Genomic DNA, 17,034 nt, shown 5'->3' on the forward strand with positions numbered 1-17,034 from the left:
ACAGACGACCGCAATGGCCATTTGTTTGGACACATCAACCACGAAGTCGGACGCAATGGGACCCGAGCAGCAACGGGATAGAAGACGGTGACGGTCGCATGGCCAGCAGCTGAAGCTGGTCCAGCTGCTGGGAATGAAAGCAGATCGACTGTTGCTTTGAGACCTGACCAGGAACTCTGCCTCCACTGGATCGCCTGTAGTCGCATTGACGGGAGGGAATCGTTTGAGGAACTAGGCGCTATAGCGTGGCTTTGAGGATGCTTGTACTGGTTTGAGCTGTCATTGTTGAATAAAACACTTGTATTCTGATATGTGTACTTACTTTTTTGGTATGGTTCAGGCTTTTCTTTAGATTTCATTCACAAGACACAAATGTGCTGTAATTCAAATCAGAAAATAATTCCACGTATAACCCAAAAGCTCATTTTCATCAGTTCCTCTAAAACTTGCTGCTGCCGGGACATTTCATACAAGAGAAATGACCCAATACCGGAGGACATGTCTTGTCTTGAGCTCCGAAGACGGGGTTTATGGACTGTTCTTGTATTTGAGCAATACGACTGAAACCTTCAGACTGCCAGGAATGGCTGAATAAATGGAGGTGCTGATCCTGAGCTTTGAGCTCTGACGTGAGAACGTACGTACACCGGGTTTTTGTTCACGGTTGATACGAGGCCCCAGATGTGTCGAGAATGAACGACCGTGGAAATGCGCGCTGCCTCGCTCCGTCATGGCTGGTTTACGCACGTTCCTACAGCTGTTGGCTCTTTGGTGACGCTTAGAGGTGGTGTTGGGAAACTGTTCTATTAAATAAATGTTAAATACACATCGGAGAAACACAAACACCGACCAACAATGAACGCACCCAGCTGTCTGCAACTGCAGGAGAGGAGAGAAAAGCAAAGTGGAGCTGAAAACACCGTCAGCAATGGCCGCCTTACTTAAACACTGTAAAAACACTGTCCCGTCTTCACAGCATCACTACTAGTCAGGTCAAAGTTAGTGACTTGCTGTTTGCTGGTTAAAATGCAGCTTCAGATCTTTCTAACGAGCCCCCGATTGTCTCTGTGTGCAAAGAACTCACGTTGATAACTCCGTGCGTAAAGTGTGAGATGTCTCTATCAGCCTCACACGCACGCTCCTCTCGCGTTCACAGCTTTTACCGGAGGACAGCAAACCAAACCGTATATTTTTACGCGCCTCCAACTTTAATTATCCGGTTGTGCAGCCATGGGAGTCTCAGGTGCAGGAGTCATTAACATATGATTTGCATATGTAAATGAAGGCATGGACAGGGCGGGGCTAGCTACCCCAGCGTGCGCTCAGTTCCACGTTGATTAGGATGTATGGAGGAAATGTGCTTGGATTCATGCGCAGGCACGGTTTCATACGTCTGGATTTATTTGAGCGTACGCCACATTTCAGGAGGAAATCCACTCAAGTCTTGAGCTGACAAATCAAAAATGCAATTATCAAGAATGCAATGGAGAACGGTAGCTTGAGACACAAATGTCATATTTTATTTCAAATTAAATACTAAAAATATACAGGCCAATGCAAAATGTAATATATGAAGTAAAGTGATCCATAAGGCAGCTTACAGTAAAATACGAGCATGAGAAGTTCCTCTGCCTGGAAAAACGCAACAAAAGTAAAACTATCTACAGGTTTATTTCCACGTCAAGCACTTTTCTGGTCGATGTTGACGAGCTATTCTTCTTTTCTGGTCGATGTTGACGAGTCATCGTTCTTTTCTGGTCAATGTTGACGAGTCATCATTGCCCACAGTGATTTTGCAACACGCATCACGTCATTGTCGAGCCACTTGCAGCATCTCTTCCACAGTCAGTAGTTTTTCTCGGGGTTTCCCAGGGGCTTCACCCCTGCCCTTCTCCACACTGTCAATCTTCTCCCAGTCTGAGAAAGTCACTGGTTTCACTCCTAGAGACAAACAGAGAAAGCACAGCCTCAGAACATTTCTGTTAAAGCCGACACCCGACGAATCGGTAACACATATGCTGCATTTCATATTGGGAAGACAGACAAGGTGCTATGATCCTATTTAATTCTGTTGACGCATTGCTGCCACCTACTGATCTACAGCGCAGCACTGAACAAGGCTTTGTAACCATTGGAGCAGATAGATAGAACAAGGTGATGGTGGAGTACCTCTCTTTTCTAGGAGTCTGCTGATGCTCTGTGAACCAGCTCTGGCAGCAGACACATCCAGCATTCCCGATCCCATGTCCTCCACCACGGACCGCGCCGTGTCGAAGCTATTATTCAACGTGGTGGCGATCACCCCGGTGGGGCCCGTTTTGAGCCAGCCGCTACAGTACAGACCTGGAAACAAAAATGGCTTCAGGAGAGCAGTTCGGGCTGAAGCTTCAGGAAGCGCTGCTCTGAGAGTATCTGCCGAGCACCTGGTGCTTGGTGAACTCGACCCAGGTTGTTTGGGACAACGGCTCTGCGGGAGTCAAATGGCACAGTCGGGTCTATGGGGAGGCTCTTGTAGCCGATGCTGCTAATGACAAGGCCACAGGCGAGATCCTCCACTTCCCCAGTGCGGACTGCCCGGGCTCCCTCTCCTGAACCCTGGACACAAAGCTTCCTTCAACAAGGCCGCTGCACAAAGCAGACGCACGTGTTGAAATAAATAACGCTTGAATTTAACAACGGGAATCTTTACTTCCAGCCTGTTGACTGCCAGTCGGATTCCAGCTGTTCTGTCGTTTTCAGGGTTGGACAGGATTTCGACGGGGCTTCGGAAGAATCGGAAGGACCAGATGTGGGAGGCCTCATTCCGTCTCTCCTGCTCCTCTCCTGCGACCTTCAACAGCAGCTCTGTCAGACGCTTCCTGGGCCGCGGCAAGCCTGGCAGCACAGGCACTTATTGTTAAAAGGGTCATCTGTCCACCTTTAGATCACCCTTAGCCTCTCTTATTTGTCTAAAAAAGAAAAAGAAAAAAATCTTAATTATCCAACATTTATGGTTCGTTGTTTGGTAAGTTTCAAATGTTCAGACTGAAAACGCTCCCATTTCATCTTGGTCTACATATCGCACCTTTTAAACGACTGACCTTCAAACATCTTCCATAAAGGTTTGCTTTCAGCGCTGCTGTAACTTTCAGTAGTCTCACCATCGCAGCATTAACACGATGGCTGACGGCACGAGTTTAGCATCCTTCACTCACTTATCGAGTTCAGCTACATGAGATCAAGGTTCTGTAAGCCAGCCATGAACAGAGGCGAGGAGACTGTTAAAGTTGTAACGGCATCAATCACTTCTGGAGCAGGGATGTGGACGGACCTGAAGGTCATTGAGGGCAAGGACGGCACTGGGGAGCAGCAGCCATATTTGCTTCCTGACAATTTCCCTTCACCTCTTCATATGCGAGCTCCATAACTCCACAGGGAGCGCTCTGCTCACCCCAGCACTCAGTTTACCCTCAGGATAATTTGGTAAAAAAATAATAATCCAGGATTCTTACGTTACTGTTTGAAGCCTATTTTATCGCTTTAATTTAAATTGAGCTCTTGTGACATCAGGAAGATGAAGAACACAATTATTCAAAAACACACTAGAATGAAGAGGCAGTTACAAAAAAGAAGTGGCCTCTTCAAAAAGAGGAAACGATAGAAATAACAGATTTTCATTTCGTACCCTTTACTGCCTCTGTTAAACCCTCAAAGTCAGCGGCCACCATCTCCGGTCTGGCGTTGGGCAGGTTCACCATTTCTCTCAGCTCCTGCACACCAGAGGAATAAATCAGGACATGACAAAGCTAGACGATGGCGCCTCCTCTTGTGAAGAGCTATGGAGCATTTATAAGAGACACCTTGGACATCATTTTTCTAATCATCACGATAATATTCAGGTTGCCATCGTAGACGGGAGATCAGGGGCGTCACTAGGTTTTAAGGACAGGGGGGGCTTAGCCCCCAGGAGATGAAAAGGATGTGAGCAAATGTAGCGTACGAGCACAAAACCTCACAAACGGCTAACAAGGACTGAGAAATTATACATTAATATTATTTCAGTCTGTTTTTTAATACAGTACAACAACAAACAGGTTTAACCAGTAAGAGAATGTTTACAGTATTAACAATAAAAAAAATGGCTCACATTACAACTTATTTGGTGGATGGAAGCATCAAAGAATGCCGTCTGTTTCTAAGAGAAGCAAATCTGTCGATCACTCTGTTGTGATTCTGAAGCTTGTCTTTTTCAATGACTGCAAGACTGTGAAGTCTTTTCTGGCTCGTTCGAGCCAGACGCAGCGCACTAAAGGACCTTTCACATGAGCAGCTGCTTACAGGCACTGCTAGGGCAACTTGGGTAGAACCTTCAGAGAGGGAAACATGTCTGAATCAAGGAGGTTGTGCACAGACAATATATATTTGGGAGAACATCCAGCCTCTGTTGTCTGGCCACCAGAACCTCCTCTGTTTTCAGGCTCTAGTGTTGAAGTTCATTCAAGTGTGATCCACTCAATAAGTTCTCACATTTAGGACACATTTAAATCTTAACTCAAGCTCGCCACCCATCCTACCCACACAAGGGAAAAGTAACTCTCTTTTCACTGTGTCCGAGTTCTAGTCAGTGCGTGAACCTGCAGGTTCCTCCAGGTTCTGCAGGTCTCTGCACCTGATTCAGGGAGGCTGTGGGCGTGGCTCAGGGATGTAGTTCTCCCATACAGCTCCATATGCATCTGTGTGTTTGCCCTTAAATCTATCACACAATAACTAAATGTTACTACCAGCAGTGATAAACACTTACTTTCTTGAAAAACTTTCTTATATCCATTCTTCATCCATCCATTCATGTTCTTCTCCTAAAGCTTCAAACATGCTGCAGGGACCTACGTCCTACAATTAGCGCGGTCACAGGGAAAACGTGGACTGGAGTTTCAGTGATGCGAGCATTCTCTATAAGAATATGTGGAACGGGTTCTCTACCTTTCGTCATGAAGTGAGGGGAAACTGATTCATGATCAGATTTAAGTAAATAATGACAGGATATATGTTTTTAAACATATATTCTGGCGGCTTTAATAGAATATGTCCGCATTTTTTGGTCACTGAACAAAAAAAAAAGATTTTATTTTTATTTTTTATAAAACAACCCAAAATTATTTAGGGGGGCTTAAGAATATTTTAGGGGGGCTGAAGCCCCCTAAAATAGGCCTAACGACGCCACTGCGGGAGATTAATGCTAAAAATCACAATCTCCTGTTACTTTAAATGTGATGGTATGAACACAAACATGATCAAACTGATCGGATGGCATCCGTGGATGGATGGCGGAGTTACTGAACTTTTTGAACACTATTGAAACTTACAGGTGTAACGGCATGTTAATGCTGGAAATATCTAACTATCACTAAGTGCACAGGAAAACTGCACATGTACTGTAATCACATGGTGTGTTTGAATCTTCTGACACACCTTGATTGTACAAGCGACCTGCATGGGGCCTCTCCTTCCAACAATTAGCACCCTGCGGACCCGACTCTCCCCCAGAGCCTCCAGGGCTGGCTGGGTGATGTCAGTCTTCTGCAGAACAAAAAAAGGACACATTTGCCATTTGAGACTCTTGATATGCATTTACCGCGAGATTAGAAATGTTTTTTCTTCACGGTGTTAACTCTGATTCTGTATGTTCAAGTTGAAATATAATTTCCTGCTGATGAAGGCAACTTTTGGCAGGCAAGACTCTTTTTCACATCAGAACATACATAGAGCTCAATCCACTAAGCTAGCATCTCTTTAAGCCATCGGTTTTGAACTCACATTTTTTATTTTATTTTAGAACAGAAGTTGTTGAAGTTAAATCCACCAAAAAAAAAAAGATGGTGGCGATAAAAATCACCTGCGTCTTCCAACATGTTCATCTCCTCCGCCCATTAATAAAATACAAGAGATCTCAAGCTATGGATGCTTTTTTTTCCCCTGAGTTGCCATGGAGATAGCTTACAACTATACAAATCAGCGATTTCTTATCTCTCACATCTCATCAGTTACAAACGCCGCAGTCTTTTCAGTGAACAGCAATCCAGAAGGATTCTACTGAATGATTTAAGCGTGGAAACCTTTTCTCTTTGTTACCCTTCTCATTGATGGGCGATTATTACAGCACATTAGTCACTGAAATACATCTTAAATATCCAAGGCCGGAGTGTCTCACCTCTAAAACGTCAACGGGAGACAGCAGGATTCTTGCTACATCCAAGGCCACATTTCCCTGACCCAGAATGACCGCGGTTTCACAGCTCAGGTCTGGTCTCAGCTGGCAGGAAAGATAACAGAGAAAATTACACCGTCCACACGGTGATCTGGATCAGCACCAAAAGGTTCTAGATTGTTCTTGGTTCTTTATACACCAACCACGAAAAACATCAGTCAATAATCTACCGAGATAAAGGAACAAACATTGAAGCTCCATTGACTGCAATGTTAATTACGTTTGGGCGTTCCACTTGAAGTGAACCAGAATCCAGGAACTCTTCTGGATCATCACCAAAATGTAATCATCGGTTGCTGGTAAAATTCCCAACATTTCCTGAAAATTAAGATCCGTAACTTTGCGAGTTATCTTGCTAAAAGTCAAACCGACAGATAAATGGCGGCGAAAGCCCGACGTCCTTGGCGGCGGTAATTATCTACAGACTCGGCCAGATGTGTTCTGTGAGGTCCTTTGAGCTCTAATCAGTTCACCCTTGAATCCAGGTGGACGTTGGGATCAAGCATGAAGACAGTCCTCGGTGTTCCGGAGACAACATGTCAACAAGAAAGGGATTCCGAGCACAGCTGCAACCAACGGGGAGGCACAAAGCCAGATGACGGAGTGAGGAGCGAACCTCTCGACTCGTGGGCGTCCCGTTGTACCAGCCCACGAAGTCTTTGGCCGCGTGCACACCAGCCAAGTCTTCTCCTGGGACCCCGATCCTCCTGTTGCTCTCTGCCCCATAGCTCTACCAACCAAACACAAGAACAAAACACCGCGTCAGCATGCACGCACACACACACAGACATGTCTGCTTTGGCTCCTCCTACCAGCACCACTGCGTGGTAGGCCTGCTGCAGCTCCGCCACGCTCACATCCTTCCCCACAGCCACATTTCCATAAAAGCTGCAGCGCGAGTGTTTGGCCGTCTGCGTGAACGCATTGATAACATTCTGATGAGAGGAAACGATCGGAATTATTTAAACCGGTGTGCTGAAAAGAGCGACGATTCAAAAAAAAACGAGAAACCGCAGTAGTCTAAGTGTGACTGACCTTTACTTCAGGATGATCGGGGGCCACTCCGAACCGGACCAGACCAAAGGGGACAGGTAGCCGCTCATAAATGTCCACCTCGACATCCCGACGGGCCTGGGAGGATGAAAAGCAAAGAGATACTGCGTGGAATACTGCGTGGAATACGGAATCCATAAGTATCTGACGACAGAAGGACGGCCACATTATCATCGTCAGAAACTTTTAGATTATCCAAGCTTGCAAGTGATTTGAGATATCTGCATTCTATAAAATAATGAATCCCTTTATTCCTTTAGTGCCATCAGCTGAACTTAAAAATAAGTAAAAAATAGCATTCGTACAACATATTCCTTTAGAAAGCCTCATCTATGTCTTCCTTGCAGTTGTATTAATGTCAGTATATTAATCTGATCACTGATGAACAATGCAAAACACTTTGAAAATGTTCCTAAAAACTAAACGATGAGTTCATGAAATATGAGCGATTCGATTGTAAAGGGATGTTTGTGCTTGGTCTCAGGCTCAACCCTCGTCTCACACGCCTCACTCAAATAATACACAAAGTCCAAGAGCTTTTCTTTAATCTCATTCTATATTTGGAAGAGAGTTGCTGACTGTTATATTCTGTTCTTTATGTATTATCTATATAAATAAATAAAAACATCATAACACAAAAGAGAATATACTTTCAGAGTTACGCAGACGCAGTTATTCCATCTCTACACACTTAATGTCTTTGACTGTGTTGTCATTGTAGGCAAGGCTTAAAATAAATCAGAATTATTTGGACTTTCTCCAAATTACAGCGAAATGTACTTTAACACAATATATAAAATCAACAAAACAACACGTCAGCATTCATTCTTACGTATTACGTTCTTTAACTACTGAAAGAATACCTTGATCAGATACTGCGCCGTGTAGAACCCCGCAGGGCCGCTGCCGACGATGCACACCTTCGGACCGCAGGACGAGCACGACGACTTCCCACCGACGCCTGCACGAACGGACAGGTGATCGTCAGCGCTGCTCGTGCACGAGACGCCACACCGATAATGGAGCCTGAAACCTTTACTTGTGTTTTACTACTTACAGGAAAACAGCGAGGACCGGTTGCGTTAACTAAACTGCAGCGGCGTCAGAGTTTCTCACCGTCATGAAGCCGACTTATCCACCGACTTCTGCCCGACGTCCACAGGTTCAACCCAGAAGACAGCACTTTAGGCCCGTTCATGGCCTCGCCTGGCTTTGACCGGAAGAGATGACAACAATGCCACTGCGAGCAAAAGCGAGGACGAACAACGTTCGTAGCTCCAGGCTAGTTTCCGCAGGCTACGAGCTACAAACTAGCTAAGTTAGCTATATTTGCGCTTCGTTTAGCGTGCAGACAATAGTTTTAGCATAGTTAATAGACGGTACTTCCGTATTGAGAGACGTTTTATAAGGCTGCACCTTGTGTGTTACACCCTAATTAATCCGGTGCACACCAGTGAATTAAGACGTGGGTTCCACAACAACGTACTTGTATACGCTTCAAAATTTACAAGCGTAACATTCTTCGGTTCTGAGAATAAAGTAAGACGTAAAAAAACTTAAAGGCAGGAAAAAAAGTCGTACGTCTCACTTCAGTCCCTCTTAGTATTCTGACTTTATTTAACTGAATTAAATCTCAGAAATCTGACTTTATTCTGTGGGAAAAAAGCTCAGTTTAAAAATGGAAGGATAAAAAATAAAGGAAAAACCTTTGCAGGTGTTTTAATTAGCTGACTCGAACGTGAGATTATAATATGGAACTCCTTCCAGTGATCAAATTTTCAGGTTTTTATTAGCTGTATCATAATCATAAACATTTAAAGAAATAACGGCTTTACAACTCTTAACTTCAAGAATACAATTGAAGTCTAAAGCATCTTCAGAAGCTGCAGAAGTGATCAAGTAGGGACGATACTGACGCCTCTGAGGGACAACGGTTTCAGGACTGTCAGATCTGAATGGTTTTACTTCTGACAGATCTGAAGTTCTTCTGAGACTGTAGAAACACAGGGACAGTATATGTCCTTGTCCTTGTACCATTGTGAGAGCAGCTCCAAGCGTATCTGAAATGGGAAATTACTGTATGTGCCATCTTTATTTTACCCTGCTCAGTAGAATAAATCATTGTCCGTAGCTCATTTTCATCCTCGTTTCTTTCACCGCCCCAAAAGCCTTTCTTTCCGTTTTTCAGTAAATTTATTTTCTGTATACTTTGCAGCACATTTGTTGCATGGAAGATGTTGAACACTTAAAGACGATTTCTCAAAATGTCAAACTGTGGATTTTCAGTATTTTGTTTAATATGGTAATAGCATTAAACTGCATAACATTTAAAAACTGAAAGCCACGTCTTCTGCAGCACACATAAAAAATTAACAAGTGTGAACAATGTCCGCTGAGACGCGCCACCAAAATGTAACACTTGGCTAAATGTACTTCACATCGCTTTTTCATCCTGTAAAGCAAAACAAAACATAGAATTTAAGAGTACATGTTTGTGGAATGATAAAGTGACAATACAAATGAAATAATCTTGTACCATAAAAAAGAAAAAGAAAATATTCTTCAGTGATTCTTTACCAAACATTTGTCTGATAGTCACACAGAAGTAAACACTCCCTGCAGGGTTAGCGAGTGTTAATGACCTTTAACCCTCTGCATTGACAAACAGTTGAGATAAGACGAGCTGTTGCATAGTCATGAATGTCTATAAGGACACACCGTCTTGTCTTTAAGTGAGGAGAGGTGCAGACAAGTTTTCATATTCATACATCTGGAATATATTAGAGTTCTCTAACATACATTCAGCACCCGCAGGTTCAATTCATGCTTTCACACCTGCTGCAGACGTCCTTGTTTTTCAGGACATCTGATCCATCAGGTAACTGGACGAGTATGTTTTCACGAGGATTTATCTGACAACACTGTCTATAAAAATTGCGTCAGTTGTTTTCCGGGACTGCAAACCCTCAGTCGACATCAGGCTCAAATTGGACACAGTAGATCAGCTGATGTTAAGAACAACCTTTGCCCCTTGTGGTCAAAATGGAAGCACTGCAGCTCTGATCTGTAGCGGCATCTGTCCTGCCAGCATGACCAATTATCGTAAATATCTTAAAAATAAAAGGTTCACCACTGCATGTGTGGGGGCTGCGTGTGGCTGGGACTCTGGTTTCTGTACTGCGTGTGCAGGAGGCTGCTGGCCTTCAGGGAATCCTGGCCTTGCAGCCAGTCTAGATAGAGCGTGTGAATGGTGGGGTTAACTTCGGGCAGACGGACTGGCAGGCTGCTGTAGGCCTCTTCCATCTGCTGGATCAGCGCTTTATCAACGCGGGCCACCGCCTCACTCCCCGTCTGACCGCGGCCACTCAAGCATCCTTAGAAGACAGACAGAAAAGGGATGCCACCAGCAGCTCCATGCTCAAGGGGAGCACTTCCAGCAACGCATCTTGGACTCGCATTTGAAACCAGTGACGCTTGTAGGTTTACCTCCTGTGCAGGACAGCACCTCCACCAGCTGGTAAGGCACTCGTCCCTTTCTCATTCGGTGAACCAGGGTCTGGATGTTGCTGAAACCGTAAACGGCTGCAAACTGCAGCAGAGTTTCCCCGTCTCGCTCCAGAGTCACTTCCTGGAAGTCACGGTTCCTGAAAAATTAACAGAGTGCTCACGAAAAGGGCTTCAAAACAAAAGAACCACAAGTTTCCACACTAAAGGACGAGGCGTAGAGATAAATCGGTCAGAATAGTGACCGCCCTCCAGCGCACTGTGGCTGTCCAATCCAGAATAAATCTCAAGGTCTCACCTGAGATTCTTGTATGTGACCTCGTGGACATCAAGACCGAAGAGTTCTTTGGCAGCGTGTTTGAAGATGTGCTCCAGGAAGCCTTCAGAGCCTCGGCCCTCATGCCTGACCAGCGCCATGTCTCCAGGCTCTCCCAGCCTGGAGGTGAGAGTACAGGCGACTGTCTCCATGGCAACTCAGTGAAATCTCATTCAGGTACCAAATAATCAGCAGAATTACTTGGACTTTAGATTTATTTTGTTGCCTTAGCTACTTGTAACAGAAACGTAGAAGCTAGCATCTAAATAATTTCGTTTTATAGTCAGAGCAGCGCCGCATCGTCCACAGTAACCATGAAAGTGTGGAAATATAGAATTCATTAACGGAGTCGGTTTAGTTACTGAACCATCGAATCGAATCATTAACCGAACATCGTGTTCTTTATTATTTTAAATCAATATAGCAAATAGGGCAACAACAAATCCTTCTACTCACACTTGATCCAGAGGAACTGAGTCCAGATCTTCCACTGAAACCTTCCTCTGCTCAATCAGGTAAAAAATCTCCCCTGATTCATAAAAAAAAAAGACCAGTGTTACTGCAGATCTCTCGGGTAGCGTGTTCTCTTTATTAAGCAGCTGCTTATTGCAGACAAAATCTAACACAGAAGTTTTAAAAGTCATGTGACTTTAACAACTGGCACCGTCTCTGATGCAAGCAGGACAGAGTAAAAGAAGTCCCGCCGGCCTGCAGGGTTTAAGTGTAACGTACCCACCAGGGAGACACGGAACTTCAAAGGCTCACACAAGCTGGATTTAACAAAACCATGGCCTCAAAACAACAGAACCGCTCCCAGTGTGGGAGCGAGTGGGTCAAACCTGAGGTGAGGACGCAGTCCACATCTCTGGTCTCGAGCAGGCTGTTGTAAAACTCCTCCCTGACAGCCTCCAGCTTCTTATCAAAGCAGGGAGCCACCAACACGTGGTAGACGTTCTCCGGACTCAGCTTCTGTGAAAACAGGAAGAGGGAAGAACCACACGATGAGGCGGGTTCTTCTCGGGGGAGGGGGGTGAAGCATTTACACATCTTCCTTATTGGAGCTAGATGAGAAGCCAGCGTGAGCTTCCAGGGTTTACCACGGCAGACAGGGGGCGCTCACCTGCTGCTTAGAGAAGTAGTCTTTGACCAGACAGCCCATGATCTGCTGAGGAGACCTGGCTGTGCAGATATGAGGGGTCACAAGGCTGCCCAGGACGCGCTCGGAGTAGCGGATCCACCCTGGGACACACACGGGCAGAATGAGCCACGGAAAAACGCAGCTGACAAATTATGGAAAGAGGCATGTATAGCGGCACACCAGACTACAAATTCAAATACACGGAGAGAATTCAAATGGAAAATACTCAGCAGATATTTTAGGACTCCAGACATTGTAACTAAAATGACACCGAATATACCAAGTCTATGCTGGAGAAACTGCGGCACGGATGTGCCTAATCATACACATACTCTGGTCATGTCCTAAAATACAACATTTTTGGGATGAGGTGTATACTGCCATAAACCGGATCCTTCAGTTTGAAATACCGAGGGATGTGACGGTGGCTGTTCTGGGTCTTACTCCACCAGGGCTGCTAGGACGATCTGCAACCGACCTTTTATCCATACTTTTTACAGCAGCCCTGAAATGCATTACAATTTCATGGATGAAGACAGAGCCACCGCCGCTTAACGTTTGGAAAGTAAAACTGAAAGAACTTCACGAAATGGAAAAGATAACTTACTCACTACGACTGCAATTACACACCGTAATTAAGATTTATTTTTTCATTATATAGGAAAATGTAACCTAAAAATCTTAATGTGGATATGCTGTCTTACTACTATGTTATATTATGTATCATGTGGACAAGAATACTGATATTAAATGCTCTGTTGCTGTTAAAAAATTGAAATAAAATCTAAGTGAAAAAAAACAAAACGCAGCAGTGTAACATGCGTCCAGCTCTCCAGGATAGTAGGGGGGATGGGGGGGGGTGAATGGAATGGAGCCCTTAACTCTCCCCTTTTCTATCTCTGGAGAAGGGAGTGGTGAAACATGATCTCTCTATCTTTCCTCACCAGCACGCGACTCTTATCTCTTCTTTTAAAACAAGCCACGCCTCCTGACTGACAAGCAGGAGAGCGGCGGCGGCTACGGATTAGGTTAGAGAGCGGCTCAGATGGCAGGAAAGCGTGGACGCCAAGAGGCTGGGGAGGAAGGGGGGGGGGGGGAGGGGGGAGAAAGGGAGTCTCACCTGGGCAGGCGGAGGTGAACATGGGCAAGGCGTGCGAGTCGTGGTGCTTCTTCCTGTATCTCTGAACGAACTCCTTCTGACTCTCCAAGATGCTGAAGCCTGCCGCCAGAGTGGTGTCGAACACGTACTGCACCCCTGCAGGGAAACCCCACAGACACGCTCACTGACCAATGACAAAGACACGTCGGACTATACAAGTACAAGGATTAAAAACGGAGAAGGCTCACAAACGCAGAAGCCGTTAGCGAACCTGCGTGAAGGATTGCTTTAACGCCGTTTCACACGCTTCATCGCGACGCAGCGAACGCCAGCCGCTCACCTAAGCTCTTGAGGAAGCCACAGAGCTTGTGGGCAGCCTCGGTGACATCCAGACCAAACTTGACCGCGAAAAAAGGCAGCGACTGTGGACAGACGGACGCCACCAACACTTTGTGCTTCGACACGTCGCACTTCTGCCGGGGAGAAAACGGGGAGAAACATCGTCACCAAGGAAGGCGCGGCTCACGCCGACGCCAGAGCGCCGACTTCCTCGCACCTTATTGAGGAGGAGAACTCGCTGCACCGCCTCCAGGTTCTGCTGGGAGATCTTCAGAGTCTCCTCCTCTGACAGACAGCCGTCGCAGGACAGACAGGCGCTCAGCGGCAGCGGGGATCCTTCAGTCGCCTGAGCGGGGGGAAAACACAACGTGGTTAAATAGAGGGTGTAGAACTCCAGCTACTTATTAGAGGACCAAAAGCGTCTCGGTCACCCGACTCGAGGTGAATCGAGAAAGATAATCGTCTGGATTTGGTTGAAGACGTTTCACGTCTCACTCGGGAGGCTTCTTTAGTTCTTGGGGACTGTTTGGGGGGGGACGAAGGTCATTGTAGCCGGTGGATGGCGTCGTTTCAGAGACGCTTTCTCCAGGTTGACAAAAATAGATTCTTTAACCCGTCTCTCAATCCTTCTGTATTCCCTGGCTAGAACCTGGACAGTACTGTCCCCAAACGGAGCGTCCCCGCGTCTCTCAGGTGCAGGTGGACTGCCGAGTCCAGTCAGGGGTTTCAATGCTTTTGAGGGCAGCAGAAGAAGAAGCAGCAGCTAAATGCTATGCTAAATGCTATGCTTTTGCCAGTAAACCCCGACATCCACTTTGTGTCTCATATTGTTGCTTCACATGAAACATTGTCTTTGCTAGAGAGATAAGCCGCGGCTGTTTAACGGAACGGAGACGGAGACGGAGATCTTACACGCTGCTTTAAACCAGTTCAGCTAAACGTTGAGCAAATGGACCTAATATGGACCTGATTTCTGATCAATCGTCTGATAATCAGACGCTCATTAACGTGGAAGCAGACGTTACCTGCTCGCTGACGTCGCCTCGGTGCTGCCGCACATTCACGCCGCCGTCGCTCCGTTTCTTGTTGCACTGAGAGAGGAAACGCATCAGTAAAGAAGACGAGGGACGGGACGATGGACGGGACAATGGACAAAGACAATGGACAAAGACGAGGGACGAAGACAATGGACGAAGACAATGGGCACGATGGACGGGACGATGGACGGGACGATGGACGAGACGATGGAAACAATGGACGGGACAATGGACGAGACGATGGAAACGATGGACGGGACGATGGAAACGATGGACGGGACGATGGACGGGACGATGGACGGGACGATGGACGAGACGATGGAAACAATGGACGGGACGATGGACGAGACGATGGAAACGATGGACGGGACGATGGAAACGATGGACGGGACGATGGACGGGACGATGGACGGGACGATGGACGGGACGATGGACGGGACGATGGACGGGACGATGGACGGGAGGATGGACGAGATGATGGAAACAATGGACGGGACGATGGACGGGACGATGGACGGGACGATTCAAACGTACCTGCTTGGTGCAGTTCTCACACTTATCCTTGAGCTCGGACATTTCGCTCTGCAGTTATCTGTAAGTTCAGAGGAAGAGGAAGAGGAAGAGGAAGAGGAAGAGGAGAGAGAGGAGAGGAGAGCACCGTCAGCCTCCGTGTTTCTGGTTTCTGATGACTGAGTCTGCTGCTGCCCCCCCCCCCCCCGGGTCGTCGAGCAGCCTGCTTATCATAAACAGCAGCTCTATGGCGGAGAGAAACGGGCAATAATTATCCTGTAATTACAATCTCAATAGATAATGTTAATTACACACACATGCCCCCCCCCCCCCCGCCACATTAGCTGTCTGAAAGGTGTCATTCGTTTCAAAGCAGACTCCGCGGCCCTTCCGCAGCGCTGCTTTATAGTGAATTATAACCTGTGCGCTCGCTTCGATGCTATGAAGGGTAAAACCAGTTTAACGTGTTCACATGACGAGGCCGAAGTCCAAGAGAACTCACCCCCGTTCCTCGTTCAGTCTCAGACAAAGGCGTGCAAAAAGAAAAGCGGAGGACATTTAAATAAAGCAGCACTGCAGGATCGTTCAGGACTCCGCTTCGAGCCGGGTCGCCTGGGACCGGGGGTTCGTCTGATACCGGGGGTCGTCTGGGACCGGGGATCACCGGGGTTCGCCTGCCCGCTTGAATCTTCGCGGTCATACCGCGGTATAAAACCCGGTGCGCTGAAAAGTGTCCGAGTATGGAAGCAAGTCACGTCTACGTCCGCCCGACTCCATTGTGTACCCGGTGCAGCTAGGACGCATGCGCAAACGGAGCAGCGATCTGACGGCGAGGCCTCTGATTGGACCAGCGTGACGATGACGTATGAAGTCTCTCATTAAAATATCAGGTATTATTATTATTATTATGATGATGATTATTATTATTAACATTACTATTATTAATATCACTATTATTATCATTATATTATTATTACTATTATTATTATAAGTAGTTGTAGTAGTGGTTGATTAGTAGTAGCAATAAAAGTTGTTGGACCTTATTTTTGTACTACAAAAGTAATTCTAATGTGAACGTCCGCAATTATATATTTTTTCCAAGATACTTTTAATAAAAGTGTCTAAATTCCACGAGCATAACACAAAACATGGAGTTTTACAATCAGCAGGTACAAGTGCACACAATTTTACAAGTAAATACTGTCGCTTGCTAGTTATAGTATTAGTATAGTATAGTTTGCAGCGCTGGCGATGTCGAAATTCATGAGAAAGTTTGATGTGTAAATAATCAGAAATTAATAATCGTTTCCAATAATAATCGATTGTTGGATGCGAAAAACCTCGACAGATATAGATTTTTCAAAGTAATGACCGAATAAGAACAAAAAATAGTCATAATCTTTGTTAAGATAATGGAAAAATTAAGTATTCTTTAGTCCTATTAAATTATCATTTTCTGTGTAAAATGGAAATGAATATACAGTAATCCGAAGACATAATACAAAGGCCTATTTTCTTTTGTACGAAAGAGTTTCATGCTTTTATTTCGAAGGTTCAAGGAACGTAAACACGACCAATCACAACAGACGACTTCAGGAAGGAAGTATCACCCATTCAGGACAGTTGGTGCAATAACATGAGAAGAACTTCCTCATAATTCTGTGCATGCGTTTCAATTCATGAATACTCGTTTACCAAATCTACAAGGTGATTTAGAGAAAGAGAGGTAAAGGTAAGTGGTCAAACTGTTTCACACAGTTTCACACAGGCTCTTTATCACTCCAAATCACCAGC

The 17,034-nt window shown here is 45.7% G+C and overlaps 2 protein-coding genes across 2 annotated transcripts; both read right to left on the bottom strand.

Moving 5' to 3' along the window:
* Nucleotides 1-1,555: 1,555 nt before the first annotated feature.
* On the bottom strand, nucleotides 1,556-8,495 carry LOC137914662 (NADPH:adrenodoxin oxidoreductase, mitochondrial-like). Its single transcript, XM_068758178.1, has 12 exons — nucleotides 8,414-8,495; nucleotides 8,161-8,258; nucleotides 7,280-7,375; nucleotides 7,057-7,179; nucleotides 6,861-6,974; nucleotides 6,188-6,289; nucleotides 5,449-5,556; nucleotides 3,665-3,749; nucleotides 2,690-2,874; nucleotides 2,424-2,595; nucleotides 2,170-2,343; nucleotides 1,556-1,941 (listed from the first exon to the last, which is right to left on the bottom strand). The coding sequence occupies exons 1-12, from the start codon at nucleotides 8,493-8,495 to the stop codon at nucleotides 1,811-1,813; spliced, it is 1,470 nt and encodes a 489-aa protein (XP_068614279.1). The 3' UTR covers nucleotides 1,556-1,810.
* A 1,928-nt stretch (nucleotides 8,496-10,423) lies between these two features.
* On the bottom strand, nucleotides 10,424-15,306 carry LOC137914665 (nuclear prelamin A recognition factor-like). Its single transcript, XM_068758182.1, has 11 exons — nucleotides 15,265-15,306; nucleotides 14,719-14,784; nucleotides 13,911-14,039; nucleotides 13,695-13,827; nucleotides 13,376-13,510; nucleotides 12,238-12,356; nucleotides 11,957-12,086; nucleotides 11,574-11,646; nucleotides 11,100-11,237; nucleotides 10,784-10,941; nucleotides 10,424-10,671 (listed from the first exon to the last, which is right to left on the bottom strand). Exons 1-11 carry the CDS (start codon nucleotides 15,304-15,306, stop codon nucleotides 10,424-10,426), a joined length of 1,371 nt encoding a protein of 456 aa, XP_068614283.1.
* Nucleotides 15,307-17,034: the final 1,728 nt, after the last annotated feature.

Source organism: Brachionichthys hirsutus, unplaced genomic scaffold, assembly GCF_040956055.1.
Source record: "Brachionichthys hirsutus isolate HB-005 unplaced genomic scaffold, CSIRO-AGI_Bhir_v1 contig_881, whole genome shotgun sequence".
In the NCBI taxonomy this organism is placed as follows: domain Eukaryota; kingdom Metazoa; phylum Chordata; class Actinopteri; order Lophiiformes; family Brachionichthyidae; genus Brachionichthys; species Brachionichthys hirsutus.